This window comes from Augochlora pura, chromosome 3, assembly GCF_028453695.1.
Source record: "Augochlora pura isolate Apur16 chromosome 3, APUR_v2.2.1, whole genome shotgun sequence".
In the NCBI taxonomy this organism is placed as follows: domain Eukaryota; kingdom Metazoa; phylum Arthropoda; class Insecta; order Hymenoptera; family Halictidae; genus Augochlora; species Augochlora pura.
The window spans coordinates 27,701,739-27,719,075 of NC_135774.1; the positions used below are offsets into that span (position 1 = coordinate 27,701,739).

At 40.4% G+C, this 17,337-nt stretch overlaps 6 protein-coding genes across 6 annotated transcripts; 5 read left to right on the forward strand and 1 right to left on the reverse strand.

The window, feature by feature from the left end:
• Window positions 1-2,887: 2,887 nt before the first annotated feature.
• LOC144467835 (chymotrypsin inhibitor-like) lies at window positions 2,888-4,023 on the forward strand. The gene is made up of 3 exons (XM_078176804.1): window positions 2,888-3,000; window positions 3,594-3,694; window positions 3,785-4,023. Exons 1-3 carry the CDS (start codon window positions 2,949-2,951, stop codon window positions 3,863-3,865), a joined length of 234 nt encoding a protein of 77 aa, XP_078032930.1. The 5' UTR covers window positions 2,888-2,948; the 3' UTR covers window positions 3,866-4,023.
• A 455-nt stretch (window positions 4,024-4,478) lies between these two features.
• Window positions 4,479-5,462, forward strand: LOC144467837 (chymotrypsin inhibitor-like). Its single transcript, XM_078176805.1, has 3 exons — window positions 4,479-4,576; window positions 5,062-5,162; window positions 5,243-5,462. Exons 1-3 carry the CDS (start codon window positions 4,525-4,527, stop codon window positions 5,321-5,323), a joined length of 234 nt encoding a protein of 77 aa, XP_078032931.1. The 5' UTR covers window positions 4,479-4,524; the 3' UTR covers window positions 5,324-5,462.
• Window positions 5,463-5,914: 452 nt separating this feature from the next.
• LOC144467834 (chymotrypsin inhibitor-like) lies at window positions 5,915-6,891 on the forward strand. The gene is made up of 3 exons (XM_078176803.1): window positions 5,915-6,046; window positions 6,503-6,603; window positions 6,682-6,891. The coding sequence occupies exons 1-3, from the start codon at window positions 5,986-5,988 to the stop codon at window positions 6,760-6,762; spliced, it is 243 nt and encodes an 80-aa protein (XP_078032929.1). The 5' UTR covers window positions 5,915-5,985; the 3' UTR covers window positions 6,763-6,891.
• A 356-nt stretch (window positions 6,892-7,247) lies between these two features.
• Window positions 7,248-8,508, forward strand: LOC144467833 (chymotrypsin inhibitor-like). The gene is made up of 4 exons (XM_078176802.1): window positions 7,248-7,343; window positions 7,437-7,642; window positions 8,106-8,224; window positions 8,288-8,508. Exons 2-4 carry the CDS (start codon window positions 7,585-7,587, stop codon window positions 8,366-8,368), a joined length of 258 nt encoding a protein of 85 aa, XP_078032928.1. The 5' UTR covers window positions 7,248-7,343; window positions 7,437-7,584; the 3' UTR covers window positions 8,369-8,508.
• A 2,209-nt stretch (window positions 8,509-10,717) lies between these two features.
• LOC144479137 (chymotrypsin inhibitor-like) lies at window positions 10,718-11,642 on the forward strand. The gene is made up of 3 exons (XM_078197662.1): window positions 10,718-10,884; window positions 11,034-11,134; window positions 11,223-11,642. The coding sequence occupies exons 1-3, from the start codon at window positions 10,815-10,817 to the stop codon at window positions 11,310-11,312; spliced, it is 261 nt and encodes an 86-aa protein (XP_078053788.1). The 5' UTR covers window positions 10,718-10,814; the 3' UTR covers window positions 11,313-11,642.
• A 4,474-nt stretch (window positions 11,643-16,116) lies between these two features.
• On the reverse strand, window positions 16,117-17,065 carry LOC144478982 (venom metalloprotease inhibitor-like). The gene is made up of 3 exons (XM_078197411.1): window positions 16,957-17,065; window positions 16,552-16,664; window positions 16,117-16,475 (listed from the first exon to the last, which is right to left on the reverse strand). Exons 1-3 carry the CDS (start codon window positions 17,006-17,008, stop codon window positions 16,344-16,346), a joined length of 297 nt encoding a protein of 98 aa, XP_078053537.1. The 5' UTR covers window positions 17,009-17,065; the 3' UTR covers window positions 16,117-16,343.
• Between the last annotated feature and the right edge of the window lie 272 nt (window positions 17,066-17,337).

The window sequence follows — 17,337 nt, forward strand, 5'->3', positions numbered from 1 at the left end:
ATGACCCGGCACCCGGTGACTCAGCCGGTCAGCTGCAATTGCAGCCCAAGCTGCACCTTTTGCATCCGTTCCGAGCGGACGCACCGCTCGGCAGGTATCTACATTGTATCCTGATCGCGCCGACACGTTTCGTCGATATCATTCGCACGGCTTCGCGCCATGGGGTCAGATATGCCTGGCCCGAGGAAGTGCCTTTAACAATGGAACCGCCTTGCTGGCCAACGTGGCCGCTTCCGCAGTTTTTATTTGAAAATGATTATTAACTTGGCAAATCTTTTGAGTCAAAGTCTTGCCATTCTTGTGAAGCATCAAGCTTTAGTCATTATTATTATTATTATTAATATTATTACTGCTTTTATTATCGATTAATATTTTTTGCATTTAATTTATATTCATTATAATTATCGTTATTATCTTTAATTTTCCATTTTCTTTTTACTATACTTGCTTCTTTATTTCCTTCTATTCATTCTACATCTTCTTAAACAATTTAGCAACCAAGCTCTATGTAAACTTCTAATAATCACTGTTATTGGCTAGCGCATACTTTTTAAATATTTGATCTATAGCTTGGACTTTCCATTACCGATTCCTCGAAGCATTGAATAAACTGAAATATCAGCTAAATCTTCATTGGCGTAGCGTTACGACCTCCTAAGTCAGGAATTTCGTCGAAGATCACGCTGTCGGGGCTTCCGTTTAGGGTATCGACAGGGAAGAAAGTAGGTGAGGAAGGATAAAGATGGCGTGCATCATGGAGAATCGATCGACCGGAATACGGGGTTCCCTCGACGCCGTGCGAAAAAGTGGATTCAAAGGCGGCCGAAAAGAAAAAGGGAACGTTAAGAGAATTCACCCTCTGTAAAGTGGACCTCGGCCACGCGAGGATCCTCGGACGTTTATTTGCTGGGCCACCGGCGGCGCGGCCTGACGATGATATCGATAGCGAGCCGGGGTTTTTTCCCCGTGAGAAAAATGACATCCGTTGTAGCCGAGAAGTATCCACTCGCGGAGATTTAACTGCGGTGCCTTGCGCCACCCCTACTCTATGGAGATCTGGGCTTGAGAAATTCTCGGTACGCGCTCGGCTGAGTGCTCGCCGTGGATCGCGAGAGCGCTGATACATCAACGATGGTAAAAAATTCGTGGGGATCGACGAAAGTAATTCCTGCGGCGTGCCCGACGCCGCGGAACTGCGACCGATTCGTTGCTAAATCATTCCCGACTTTATGGTCAAAGGAAACTCAGCGCGTGCACACGGCTGTAAAGATTTACTGCTGGGACATACAGTCGATCGCGATAGTGTTCCAACACTCTTTACAACGGAGTCATTTTTTTCAATTGTGTACGATGACTTGAATTTTAGAGTATTAGATTTTTAGACTATTAAATTTTTTCAGTATTAGATTTTTATAATATTAGATTTTTAGAATACTAGATTTTTAGAATATTAAATTTTTGGATTATTAGATTTTTAGAATATTGGAAAGACTAGGTTACTAGACTATAGTTTAGACTATAGTCCATTTTTCAAAGAGCGATCGATCGCTTTCGCAGCCACAGTGCACCAGGATTTGTAAAATCGTTGGGGTGGATTCCGGCGCACATAAATCGTCGCAGATTTATGTTCGCCGAACAGTTGCCGCGACAAAAATATTGACAGAGTTCGGTAACGAGACACCTATAGGCTCCACGGCATTCATTGCCGCTAAACACCGAGTACATCCCCAAAACTCAGCCCCAAACCCCCCCGTGCCACGGACAGCGCGCACCCCTCGACTCGCGAGGACAAAAACGCGCGGCCCCGCAGATCGAGAGAGTCTTTCACCTTCTCTCGAGAGAACGCGGCCGTCAAACAGTGTGGCGGTAAATGAAATAGTTCGACGACTTGTCCCGCCATATGCTCCCCCGGAAACCGCCCGTATACTTTATAGCTACTCGAACAAAGCTGGCCCCGCAAACCGATATCGCGCGAACGCCAAATACATAGACATATATATACAGTCAGTCCCATAAATATTCGTACCCTCATTGCTTGCAAGAGAAATCTGTTGAAATCAAGGGATGCACGTAAAATTTTGCGATAAACTTTTTGTTATCTTATTTAATATTTTTGGACGCGACGGAAGAGGAAAAGTTTGGAGGAAGCCTAATGCAGAACTAGAATTAAAAAATGTAAAACCATGATTGCTATTTTCGACGCGACAACGATCCGAAGCATACTGCTCGGATTGTTCGTGAGTGGATACTTTACCACGTTCCCCATTTTTTACATACGCCTCCTCGGATACAAATCCTATAGATGAAATTTTCAATAAATGCTAAAAAAACAAAATTTTGGAAGCTTGAAATAGTATTGAACCAAATGTCGCATTGAAACTGATAGAAAGTATGTCAAATCGATTAAACGATATAATAAGGCACAAAGGTGGACCCACTAAATACTAGAAAATTAATATAAAAAAGTTACTCTAATACGCGATTTTTTGAGAAAATCTACCCTGGCACGAATACTTTTGTGGACTGTTATGACGTACTACAAGGAGCAAAAACAATACATTTTTATTATTAGTTAATCAATTCTGTTATAACTTGGTATAAATAAACTTTATACATGCGTTCATTCGTAATAAAAAGTTTATTGCAAAATCTTACATGCGTCCATTGATTTCAACAGATGTCTCTTAGAAGCAACGAGGGTACATATACTTATGGGACTGACTGTATACATGCATGTATCGTATGCGATAATAATTTCAGCACACAAGGAAAATCTCGGGGAAAAATGAATCCGGATGGATGCGCTCGGGGAACGGACATGCTGATCGTTTCTCGCCCGATGACGGCGCGATCGACGTAACGATAGATCGGCGTATTATCGCTATATAAGAGGCGACTAGTTTCAGCGAGTTTCCAGTGCCGATTACGAGTTGTCTAAGAGTGTTACAATGACCCGTTTCTTCTTCGTCCTCCTCGCCGTTTTGGCAGTGTTCGCTGCTAGTAAGTAGAACAACTGACGCTGGCCAGATAGACGGTCCGAAGAACTTTTTATCGTTAACAGAAAGTTTAACCCTTCAATGTACTTTGGCGAGTCAGACTCGCGACGGCGATTTCTAGTAATAAGCAATTAGATATCAATGTTCATCTGTTCGTTTAAATAGCAATGAAATTTTATTTTTTTTTGGCATAAATATTTAAACATTAGCAGGTAGATGTAGGTACGCTATAAATATAAAATTGCTACTTCTTCTAAGAAATTGGTGCGGTATTTTAAAAAGAACTCAGTAAAGGTCGAAATGATTCTAATTATAGTAATTTTCAAGAAAATGGTACCGCAAGGGGTTAAAGACTCTTCTATAGAAAAAGCTTGGAATAAATAATAATACTTGCTTCAATTATTTAATTTATTATTATTTGATTTTTATACGAACATTTTATATTGTAAAGTCACTAAACGTCGCAGGATTTAAAAATGAAAAGACGATCATTTAGTGCCAATAGTGTCTTAAGTTGACACAGTGTATCGCGTTTAAAACAATCGAGTGTGGCCAGGTGATCACAGACATTCTTCAACGCATTTAACCTTCTTCAAGGTTCGCACGGACAGCAGTGCGGCGAGAACGAGCAGTTCAATAGCTGCGGAACAGCTTGCGAGCCGAGTTGCAGCCGACCCGAACCCCAGATGTGCACTATGGTTAGTAGAATATATTCAGAGCGAGCGATCGTTCTCTTCCTTCCATGTAGACAAAGAGATTAAACACAGATTTCTTTGGTGTCGGTTTAGCAATGCGTGATCGGCTGCCAGTGCAAGGAAGGATTCCTGAGGAACTCGGCCGGTTCTTGTGTCAGCCCGCAGAGTTGTTAGCGCGGGAACGATTCTCTTAATACCTAGCTGCGGTTCGCCTAATTTCTCGACGACCGGTTCATCTACGTTGATCCACGAATGTCTACTTCTTATTGCGCTCGCCTGCGAAGTGTAATGTCTCGGTTTGGGATAAATAAACTCTGAATTTCAATGCACAACTGTTTTATTTTATTCATTATAACTTGAGAGATCTAAGAAAATTTTTAACTCTTTGAATCCTCCAGTTTCACTCGCAAGGATCAAAAGGTTTGCAAAGGTTCTTCTCGTAAAATTGCTTTATATTTTTATTCAGTCTCGTTTGTAAATAACCCTTTCCAATTTCCCTTTCCCTTGATCATCCACAAAGTATATTGTCAACGATAATTTTTCTACGCGAAGATGAATTCGGTAAGAAATGGCTTCGTTTGCTATGCGATCCGAGAGACGCTTCGCTGCGATGTATAAATTAAGCGTGCAATAATTTGAGAAGATCTGATATCGCCGCGGGAGAATATTTGAATTTTATATTTCTCCTGCGAGGCTGTTTCGCGGCATTCTACGACGCCACGGTAGATGTAACGATAGAGAGACGTAACACAGCGCTATACATATATAAGAGAGGAACTAGTTCCTCCTGGAATCAGTGCACGTTATAAAATTGTCTAAGAAACAGTGCCGCGATGACTGGCTTCGTCATCGTACTCCTCGCTGTTCTCGCGGTGTTTTCTGCCGGTAAGTAATCCGGTCGATCTAAGGATAATTATTAGACTGCAAATCTCACGTATCTACGACAAAAAAAATAATAATAATAATCACGTACAAAGCGGTGAAATGATATAAAAAAATTAAAGGATGCTATTGTTTTATTCCCAGCGAAATAAAATATTTAAATAAAACAAGAATGCAGACAATTTTTATTTAAAATCGACGGTATAATAATAATAATCACGTGCAAAACAGTGAGAAACATATAAAAAATTTAAAAAATGCTATTGTTTCATTTCCAGTGAAATAAAATATAAAACAATAAATCCCTGTGTAGCTCCAATACCTTGTAATCAATGCAGGAAATTTGTTATTTAAAATCCGCAGTATAGTGATTAACAATTCTATTTACCGCTGCGAGTAAGTCTTCAGTAAGCTTAGTATAACTCACCTGAAACGATCTATTATGGACAGACAACCACAGATCTTCAAAGTATGTAATCTTCTTCGAGGTTCAAACGGGCAGGAGTGTCCTGAGAACGAGCAGTACAATGTCTGCGGAACAGGTTGCGAACCGAGTTGCAGTCAACCCGACTCCCATAACTGCACTTTCGTTAGTACAATGTCCGAGAACCTTTCTTTCGACTTAGACCAGACGATTAATCCTAATTTCTTTCTTTGGTATCCATTTAGAACTGCGTTATGGGCTGCCAATGCGAGACAGGATTCGTGAGAAACTCGACTGGAGCCTGCGTCGCCCTGTCGAACTGTTAGCATTCCTACCTACTGACTGCCTAATTTATCGATGGTCTGTCCATTCATGTTCATCCTCGGATGTCCCTCTTTGCGTGGACGTTGCTCCAAAGTGTAATACCTTGGCAGGAGAATAAATAAACGTTGAATTTTGACCGTATATTTTGATTTTATTCTGTTCATACTCCACTCGTTTTATACTTATATTTTGTTATTATTTATCATTGTAGTAATTTATATTTATATTTAGTATTATTACTATACAATTATATTAGTTTTATATTTATATTTCATATTTATATTTTGTATTTATATTTATATCTTATATTTATTTTTTTATATTTTTTATATTTATATTTTATATTTATATTTTACATTTTTATTTTGTATTTCTATTTTGTATTTATATTTATTTCACATACGTATGATCTCTACACGTCACAGATACAAATATACATACTATCTCCGACAACATTTTTATTAAACGCGGAAACCTCGGGTCTAAATAATTCCACTATATGTATTACGCTGATCGATGTTATAGGTTAATGAAACTGCCAGCTGATGACCTTTTCGCGATGTATAAATAATATTAGACCGACGTAATAGCGCTAGAAAATAGGCAAATCAGTTTCCACGATAGTTTAGTCTCAGCCGGAAGCTTTCCAGAAAACAGTGCTACAATGTTCGCTCTACTTTTCACCGTTCTTCTTCTCACCGCCATGACAACGTCGTCCTCTGCTTGTAAGTAAAATATGCAATTAACACTTTGCTTGTCGCCTTTATCGGGAAAAGTAAAAATTATCAGGTTTCACTAATCCTATCTTAAGTTCTCATGAGCTTTCAATCTTGTCCCCCTATTTTCACGAAATTGCGAGGATATATAGAAATAAATGTAAAATTTCTTTGTCGTATATATATTTGCAGGCGACACCACCGTGGTGTCGCCGGCCGTCGAGCGATACATTGCGAAAGTATCACCGCTGTGGTGTCGCCGGACGGCACAGTGTTTACCCCTTGCCGTACTTTGACGAGTCCGACTCGCGATGGCTATTAGCAGTAATAAATAATTAAATGTGGGTGTTGTTCTGTTCTTTAAAATTAGAATAAAATTCGAATTCCTTGATATTAATATTTAATTGTACAAGTAAAAGGCACGGAATAAACATTAATGGTACGCGTGTTTCTATCTCGGTCAAGTATCGGAGTGCGGCGTGAACGAAGAGTTCACCTCCTGCGGAACAGCTTGTCCTCTCACCTGCAGCAATCGACCCCCAAACCGTAACCCCCGCTGCACTAAAGTTAGTACAATATTTAAAGCATCTTTCCTTTGATATAGGACGAGACGATTCATTCTGTTTACTTTTTTGTCGTTTTAGAACTGTATAATCGGCTGCCAGTGCAAGGAAGGATACCTTCGCAACTCCGCCGGATTCTGCGTCACCGAGCAAGAGTGTTAAAATCTTTGTCAGCTGTCCACCTAATTCGTCGACGACCTTTCCGCCATGATTTATCAAGTTCTCTACTTCGGTCTTTTCTACACAGTATAATATGTGAATAAATAAACGTTGAACTTTTTCGCATTTTAATTTGGTTCTGTTAATACCACGATTCGATTTTTAAAAGAAAAAGTATTTTGCTTCTAGCTTTAACCCTTTGCACTCGAGAATATTTTAACCGTAAATCTGAGATAAAATTTCTGACTCATAGGATTTCCGTTCTACGTAACCAAAGTGCACTTTTGTGCATACGAAATTAATTCTTGCGACTGATAACAATAGTTTCGTTATTTAACCATTTTTTAAATCTAAATTTTGTTTGTATAAAAATTATTTTCAGACACGATAGAACAATCTCAATGATGCCTCAGAGCCACCGCTATAGTGTAAAAGGTTAATATTAAGAGATACTTACATATATTATATTATATTATATTAAAAGATACTTATACGTCGGATATATTCGGCATTCGCACCGAAAGGGTTAATGAATTAAAAAAACTCGGTAGAATTGGTTATCAGATATTTATGGACATAAGAAGGTAAGTCTATAATTTATTTATATATGTTATACATACTTATTTATATTTATTATTTATATATATATATTATTTATATATATATTATCTTCCTAGACCCAGAATACGTGAGGAATGAATAATTTTGCTACGACCTCCACGCAATGCATATAACATTAGCCCGAGGAAATCGTTATACAAAATAGTTCAAATAATCCTCGCGAGCTTTAGTGTCGGTTCTAAACATTCAAGGAGAAGTGCTACAATGCTCCGCTTTCGTTTCGTCTTCGCGCTTCTCGTTGTTCTGGCAATGATCTCTACCAGTAAGTTCGTGACTCTGCTTGTAACGATAAGAGATCGAGGTCTCGAGAGACGTCGATCACACTGCGAGAATTCTTAACGCTTCATCGACCGATCATTAAAATTTAGTTCAACGTTAAATTTTCATTCCTATTCGATTTAATTTATTTTATTACCCTTGAAAGATATTTAATATTTACAAAATTTATATAATAATATTGAAGCCCACGGTAGTACAATATAACACATTTATCTAAATAATAGATAAAAAATTAGTGGTTACTATGACAATCGATCGGGAGAAAAAGTGTCGTAATATCGGATTTTTAAGCAAGTATATAAAACAACATATCTTTTTTCAAAAGCCATTGACTGCAAAGGGTTAAATAACCTTTAGATTAAAGATAGAATAAAAAAGAATTTAAGCGTGTTCCTGAAATAACTGAATCAGTGTAATTTATCTTCAATTTGTTTAATTGCTTCAAGGCGTGACAGATCCGGGCTGCGGCATGAACTCGTACCTATCTCCGTGCGGAGCACCTTGCGAACCAAGTTGCGATGATCTCCTTGCGGTTAAATGCGTTTCGCAAGATATAGTGTTCGGGGTAAGTGAGCATCGTTATCTCGATACGAAACACGGTCGATTCATACCGATTTCTTTGGTCCAGTTCTGTATACCCAGCTGCGTGTGCATTAGAGGTTACGTGAGGAACTCCACTGGATTTTGTATCCCCTTACACGCGTGCTGACATTCTTCTCAGCTGTCAGCCTAATTTTTTAACGAACGGCTGATTCAAGCTCATCCTCCAAGCTCTCGTTCTATTTGGACTCTCCACGAAATTGTAAAGTCTCGATGCGTGGATAAATAAACGTTTGCATTTTCAGTGCATTTTTATTTGATTCTGTTAATATCCAATTATAAAGTAATTAAATTAAAAAATTCGCTAGAATAGCGTGTCACAGTTTTATATATGGATATATATAAATTATACGAAGGTAGGTATATATAAAATATACGTAGGTAAGTATACGTAATAATATACATACAAGTACCTACGTTTTATCTCTAAAAATTATACAATTATAAATATTCAATATAAGGTAATTATAAGGTATTATTATTATATTTTAGTATAAATATTTGTACACCGAAATGACTTGAATTTTTTTTTAAATTGATCAATAGATTACGACCAGATCTAAAGAACTTGTCTTCAATATTTATTTATTGAAAGGTGCACGAATACTTCCGTGTGACATTGCATGCAAGCAGGACTTATGCATATTATCACCGATAGTACATTTACTAAAGACGGAAAAACTTAAAAGTAAACGTTCGTCGATGATATTGGTCAACGGAAATACTAACCGCTGACCTTCTGGCGACGTATATAATGTTACATCGACGAAATGGCTTAACATAATAGTTAAACTCGACTTCGTGAGCTTTAGTGTCGGCCATAAGCTGTACAGAAAACAGTGCTGCGATGTTCCGCTTTCATTTCGTCTTCGTACAGCTCGTCGTTCTGGCAATGATCTCTCAAAGTAAGTAAACATCGATGTGTAAAAAATAAATATGATAAATGTGCTAACGATTAAAAAGTTAAAAAACGACTGCTTTTTATTTTCTATTGTTACTACAAGTAGTAGCAAAATTTAGAAAAAGCATTCTGGATATGATCTAGTGGACTGGTCCTCATATTCTCCATGAACAAAATAAATTCCGCTAAAAATAAATTAAATAAATTAAATAAAATCGTTTAGTCTAATCCTAATAATATTATTGCGTTTCGAGAAGTGTTCGAATATTAACAAAAATCGCTATATCTACAGTTTATTAAAAATAAATTAAATAAACTGAATAAAGCCATTTAGTCTAATCTTAAAAATATTATTGCGTTTCGAGAAGTGTCAAAACATTAACATTAAGTCGCTGTCTCTTCAATTTGTTTACTTATTTTAAGGCATAACAGCGCGGAGATGCGGCCCGAACGAAGGATACACTACCTGCGGCACAGCTTGCCCACTCACTTGCAGTCAGCCCGGGCCACGTAACTGCACTTTAGTTAGTATAACGTTCGAAGCAAGTCTCGACAAAGTCTGGTCGATCAATCCTAATTTCTTTGGTATAATTTATTTAGCGTTGCATTGCCGGCTGCCAGTGCGAGGAAGGATACGTGAGGAACTCCGCTGGGGCTTGCGTCCGCCTGGCGAATTGTTAACGTTCCTGGCAACAACCTAATTTGTCGACGATCTGTCCACCTCACATCTCGAGCTCGATCTACACACAATTTGAGAATTAAATGAATTAAATGCCCCCCACCCTCCATGGTGTAATGTTTCGATATACGAATAAATAACCTCTGGCTTTTAATTCGTTTTAATTCGCTTTAGTCTGACTCTATTACCCCTTTACACTCGAGTGGCGACTCTGAAGCGCCAATGAATATTGTTATATAATTAACAAAATAATGTTGACATTATTAAAGACCCTTCTGTTAAAAGCGTAACAGTTTTACGAGTCACGAGACTCAATTTCACATGCATAAATTATACTAAGTACTATACCACAGCTGGTCAAAATAGCAATTTGGGATCTAAGCTTAAAATGGTTCCGAGTGCAAAGGGTTAACACGTTGAATGCCGCGTCACCGAAATATGGGTGACACTAATTTCTGATCGATCTTGAAAATTCATTTTTATTACGATATATTTGAACAAATTAAATTTGACTGGAATGTTTCGGATGCGAAGGAGTTCTAATGCCACCCCTTATGATAAATATTAATTTTCTAGTTTCGATTTAATTAATTAAATCGCTTTATCTACGCGGCTATTTTAATGGCTGATTGACGGCGCTGAACGTATTAATAGCTATCAGTCGGATTCGACGAATTGAGATAATCGCGGGGATCTTGCCGCGTGATCGTGGAAAAATATCGAGACGGTGAATTGGCGCGCCTTTGGAATTCTCATCGAGTCGTAAATATACTCTTATTAACTCTAAGAATAGTCTCTCTGAACGCGGAAAACCTCGAGGAAAGATGATCCTGATTGCGATGTATCGAGCTCTGATAATGTCCGTCTCACGTTCGATACAATAATGGCGGAGTGACGCAACGACAATATATAAAAGACGAGCGGTTCCCGCGTGTTCTATTATCGATCACAAGGTGTCTAGAAAACAGTGCTGCGATGCCCCGTCTTCAATTACTTTTCGTTCTCCTCGTCGCTTTGGAACCATTGTCCACTACCAGTGGTTCTAGTAAGTAAAAGAGTTTGAATCGACTCGATCAAGTGTTCGAGGGACGCTTCGTCGTTGAAAAGGTCCTGACAAGGCTTACAGTAATTGTTGCAAAACGACTGAGAGTGTCGCGTGGATCGCAGATCTTAAATGCGGGTAATTTGTTCAAGGTTCAACGGCGCAGAAGTGCGGCGCGAACGAGAAGTTCGTGTCCTGCGGAACAGCTTGCCCGCTCACTTGCAGCAAACCCCATCCGCAGACTTGCAGTAAAGTTAGTATAATGGTCAAGGCTTGCGAGAATATTTCTTTCGATATTTGTTCACATGATTGATACTGATTTCCTTGTTGTCGGTTTTTAGAACTGTGTAGTCGGTTGTCAGTGCAAGACTGGATTTCTGATGAACTCTGCTGGAGCTTGCGTCAACCCGCCGGAGTGTCAGCGTTCTTAAAAACTTTTCCATTAATTTGTTGGTGATTTGTCGATTGAAATCGATCGTTGAATCGTTCAGTAATCAGTATTGTGTCGTTAGAACATGATGGATTAAAAATTGGGGAAAAGGTATTAAACGCATTCTTTGAGTTATTGCACATCTATGGTGGCAATTATTTATTAAACAGTATTTTTATTAATCAGTAATTTTATTTTTATTAATATAGCTGAATTTTTATTAGTATAGCTAAATTAACTGAATCATTTTTATTTAATTTAAATTATGATAGCTCGAACGTAGAATTAGAATAAATTGTGTATGTATATCTATTATGTAGATAAATTAAATGTGGAGATATAGTTTTCTGTACTTTAATTTATTCTTTGATTTCTCTTTTGATTTACGTTATTGTGTAATAATATAGTAATATCTAATGAACGATATCGGCTTGATATTGAATCACATTTCGGCCTTGATCTGATCGCGTTGCTCGCGTGCAGCTTTTTATGTTTCCCGGAGACGTATATATTTAACTATAATCACGTGGATATCGTATGCACTATTCTGCAATCGGTTCATAATTATTTCTAACAGTAAACCTAACGAGGTGTAAAAGCGACTAACAGAAATTGCATCATGAGAATTCCAAAATGAAATTTATGAAAATTTCTCATCTTTAATGAAAGCAACTTTATCTAAGAATTTTTATAACATCTGCATCCACGAATAATTTCATATAAATTTCAATCATACAAAATTTCTAACAAAAACGTTTCCGCGGTATCAGGAATTACGAAATAAAAAAATCGGTAACCAGTGATTTTGATCGATTCAGTAATTCCAGCTTGATGAATACGCCGGATCCAGCGGCTCGAGTCTTTCACCTTCTCTCGAGAACGCGTGGCCCTCCTCCGAACAGTAGCGGTAAATGACATAGATCTACGCCTTGTCCCGCCATATGCTCCCCCGGAAACGGCCCCGTATACTTTATAGTTCCTCGAACAAAGCTATCCCGCCACCCCCCACCGTCCGACTCCCTGAAATCCCGCAAAGACCGAATTACAGTTGCGCTCGTTCCACTTTGATCCGTCGTTTAGTCCGCGTCGATGGGGTAACCGAGCAGAAATGAACTCGCGATAATGATATACGCAGTGCGTAAAACGCGCCCCGAATATGGCCTGCGGAGGCCCCCCCTAGCCCCTTCGCCCTCGCCGCCCCACCAGCGAGAGGGAAACTTTAGGTTTCGGGGCAGGAGGGGTTGGGCACGGGGGCGGCCATGTTGCCATAGCGAAAATTCCGCGGTCGCACCCACGGAAACTCGCTCGCTACCGATAACAGCTTGCACGACAACGAGAAAGGGGATGATACACGAACTACTCCCCCCCCTCGCGAAGCTTCCAAGGCACGGGCGGAAAAAGAAAATTTCTCTCGACGGCCACCTGAAATCCGCCCCGCGTACACCACGTGGCTTTCGCACGGGGCTGCAAGAATTCACGGTTTCTGGTTGTTCCTCCTGTGCAATCGATGCTCGATGCGTGACTCTCGCTGTAAAAACATTAAGTTGAAGAATAAGTTCGTAGCGTTTTTTATATTTTCTTTTATTTTACAACGATCTGTTGCTGTTCGACAAAGTGTATATTATTCATTCGATAGAGCTGTTTCTGTTTAAATGTATATAGTTGGAGAGAGAGCTGCTACGTTGGATACCGTGCTCGCAATTAAAAACAAGGTTAAACAGCGCGCAAACTTGTTCGCAGCGTGTGCCGGGAAACACTCTCGACGGCAACAGCGACGGACGATGGAGCGGTGCGCGCGCGGCTCGTCGTTAGACGTTCGGCCGGGCATAGAATTAAACAAACGAGATAACATTTACGTAACGCGTCGCGTCGGTGCCGGCAAAGTGTGCAGACACTCGGCGAACACTTCGAGACGGTTAATGGATGCAGGAAGCGTCGTCAGTCGCAATGAGTCACCCGTTTAAAACGCATACTTTCGGTCTCGGATAATGTAACCGGCGTAGAACGATTATCTGCGCCGTGTACATTTTTATCGCTGCAAAGTAATTCGCGGAAAGATTTTCAAAGGCGTTTGGAACTTTATTGAAATGCTCGGATGCGGTTGCGTTAACGGAATATTCCGCGGGCGACAAAAGAGGCAGACCAGTCGATCATTCGGGACGGAAGAGCGGTTGGCAAACCTCGAGGTCGGATTACCAACGAATAATGAAGCCATCATCGAGGATCCATCATCATCCCCTAAATCGCGGGCGCGTCGAACGGCGCGCGAGCACCCGCCGTCGAGCGGAATGTCGCGCGCGTGTACGCGCGCGACTGCGAAAAATCGAGGAAAAAAAGATCAAGGTCAGGGGGGTGGAAAAGCGGGCGCACGTGCGGCCGCGCATTTCCAGGGCGATGCGGTCGTGCAGATGGGGGTGCGGCGGCGTGGCTCGCGCATGGGGTGGCCCCGGCGGCCATGTCGGTTCCCAATTAAACAAATGCCTGGTAGGAAGCTCGAGCAACCCCTCGGGCATAGGTGGCTCTCTTTTCCACCGCACCCCATCCCCCCCTCTTCCACCGTCTCCTAGCTCTTCTCTCTGTTCGCGCGAGGGGGAGCCGACGCGGCGACGCGTTTCGGCGCACGTGTCGAACGGCATGCGAAATTTGAGTCGGGAGAACTTGGCTGGTTCGTGCGCGCCTCTCCGCGTTCGATCCGCTCCCGCGGACGGACGTGTGCGCGCGTACCGAGCGCGCTTGTGTGCGGGATACGCGCCGCGGATTGCTCGCGGCCCTCCTGCGCGAGGATCGGCCCCGTGTGTGTCCCGACACGTCGCCGCGTGCAATCGCGGGACACGCACGCGACTGGAATTCCTAATTGGCCGGGATCCGTTCCGAGAGACAAGCCGACATTTTGCGCGTCCGTCCGCTTCGATCGCGTAATTGTTTCTGTTCGCGTTGATGTTATTGTTTGCGGATGTTTAAGAAACCGTCGGTATTGGAAAAATGATTACGCGGAGAATTGGCGGAGACGTTTCTTAAACCCTTGCCGTACTTTAACGAGTCAGACTCGTGACGGAGATTTATAATAATAAGCAGTTTAAATGTTTATCCCTTCCTTTAAGTAGAAATCAAATCATCAGCAATATTTAAACATTCGAGCAGATGTAAAATCAAAATCGCATGAAAAGTCGCATGATCGAGAAAATCGAATTAAATGCCATCTGAATTATTCATCTAATTACGATTTTCAAGAACAATCGTCTAAAGCTATTTTACTCTGATGGAACGGCTTAACCCCTTGTCGTGCCATTTTCTTCACAATTACTGCGATTAGGAATTCTTCAATTAATATCATTTCCTAGAAGGAACAGGTACATCAGTGTTTATTCCGTGCCTGAATTTACTAGAATGTTCGAAGCTTGAATATTAATAACAAAGGATTATAATTTTCTTCCAATTTCAAAAAACAGAACAATAACCATACTTAATAATTTATTACCAGCAATTTCCATCGCGAGTCGGACTCGTCAACGTTCGGTAAAGGGTTAGAGACAACAATACAGGTCGCAAACTAATTTTCTTCCACGGGTAAACACCATTAGCCCGATAAATTTCGCGCGAACGCACGGCGAATCGGAAAGATATCCTCTCAGACGGATCCACTCGTGACGAAAAGCGTGCAAACAGTCGCCGCCGGATTCAAGAGAGAGAGAGAGAGAGAGAGAGAGAGAGCAAAACGCTAGCGATGGACACGGATGACACTCCACGGGGAGACCGGAACGGAGGAGACTCGGATGGAGAAGAGAAGTCGCGATGCGATAAACCTTCATCGACGACGGCCTCCTTATCAGACAAAGTTTTTTACTCTGTACTCAGTACAGAGAGACGGACAGAGAAATAAAAAGACAGAGAAAGAGAAATAGACAGACAGAGAAATAGAAAGAGAAAGAGAGAGGGCCGACGTAATCTCGCGAGACTCCGGGAGAGGAGAGAGGGGGGAGTCGGAAACCGGCCTCAGCACTTTCGACCTCTCCGTGGATTGCATTACGGATCCAAATATTGGAGCACCTCTTCAGCTCCGGACCGGTCAAACTGTTTGACTTGCTTGCCGGAGTCTGGCTCGTCAGCAGCCGGACACCGGCCACTGGCAATTAGGCTCAACCCTATCTCATGATCCCTAGAAATGTTCCTTAAGAGGTTACAGGTACCGTGCTACAACGAATCAACGTATGAACATACATTAATCAATTTCTGAATCTGACCTCTGACAGTTTGGTGACTATGTCTTCTCGCGATCATGACCATTCAGTTACTGAAGTGATCTGTGCATTCGATCTATTTTCTTACGTAATTAATTTTATATAAATAGGAGATGTATTTTATTTTTGTATTCCTTCGTTTAGTTTATATTACTCGAATAAGACAGATTATATTTTTTGATTAAAGATTAAAAATTAAAGATGAAAGTATTAAATTTTGTTGTGCGTTTGATTTATTTTCTTAATCAATTAATTTTATATTCATCGAATAAGACATATCCAATTTTAATATTCTCCCATTCAGTTTATATTTCTCAACGAAAAGAAAATTATTTCATTCAAAAATGAGCCAAAGAAAAACAAACAAAATTACTCGATAAATGTAAAATTTAAATGTAAAATTATCCACTACTCTAAATATAAAAATGTATGAATATGGCAAAGAAAACTTAAAATTAAAAACACCATAAAAAATCATCAAAGCATCCATGGATGTATGAATAGAACATATCTATGCAAATACAGGAAACCAATACAGTAACAGGTTAAAAAAAGGCAAGCACAAAGTACAGTGTAAATATATTATTATTCTCAATATTATTACAAATAAGTGACGGGACGTCTACATTCATTGCATTACAGTCTAACAGAATCGCGAGATCTTACGAAACTGACCCCTTGAACTATCATTAAGCCCGGCATGTGCGAACGCAGCAAGTATACATCGGCGACAACGGTGTTATCAGTATGTTCTTGACGCGGAAGGGCAGAGGTCTTGCAGAATCGTCGCAATATTATCCCATGAGCCTCCCGAGGTACGGGATACGCCTCAGGCACTTCTTCTCGGGACAGGATTCTATGGGGATGCAGACGTCCTTGCAATTCCTGGCGTAGCCTGACTTGCAGTAGCAAGCGTCGTTGCATCTCTGAAATTAGAGGATTCGAAGAAGAATAATTAGTGTATTCTATACTAAAGATTAGTATGAAAATTATCGAACTTACAATGTTCACGATAGGACATGGTTGGTTCAAGTTGTCGCACGTGACCTGACACGCGGATCCGCAGCCATATTCCTCGTTGGGTCCGGTGCATTCTAGTACCTTGGCCGAAGTCACTTAAAAAAAAAAAATGCCATCTATATTCGAGTAAAACCCTTTTAATTTTTAATTGTTATCTACAATTTATGGCAATAAGCTTCGGTGGTCAAGAGAAAGATTCAATAATAAATAAAGGTCATATTAAAACGCATTCGACAGAAGGCGAGACTATAGCAAATTAATTTAAATTTGATTAAAACTTATTCAAAATTAATTTTAAAACCAGTACAGTCTAAGGAAAGTTAAAGAAAATTTGGAAATCTAAATTGCAAGTTTCGAAGTTAGGAAGATAAATCCTGCTATACTTACAGGAGAAAAGCACTGCAATGGTGACGAGGCAGACGATCGACAATTTCGACATGTTGACAGTGTGCACGGTGATTCTAAACTGACGTGACAGTGTCACTAGACAAGCTTATATACGTCGCATTTTGTTTTCCCTATCGCGTAATTCCCCCTTTTTCCGCACGTCAACGCGCGCACTAATATTTACAAGCATCGACCTGTTTTGTTAATCTCCAGGCTCCTTTCGTACGTGCAATTTTTTTTAAACGCGCAGGAGGTCATAGGTTGCCGTAATTGTGTCCTGAACAATTTAAATTAGGCGACGTGCGTTGCAGCGCCGCGCGTTGCATAGAACCGCGTCACGTTTCATCACGATTCTTCATGCGAATCTTCGACGCCATGCGC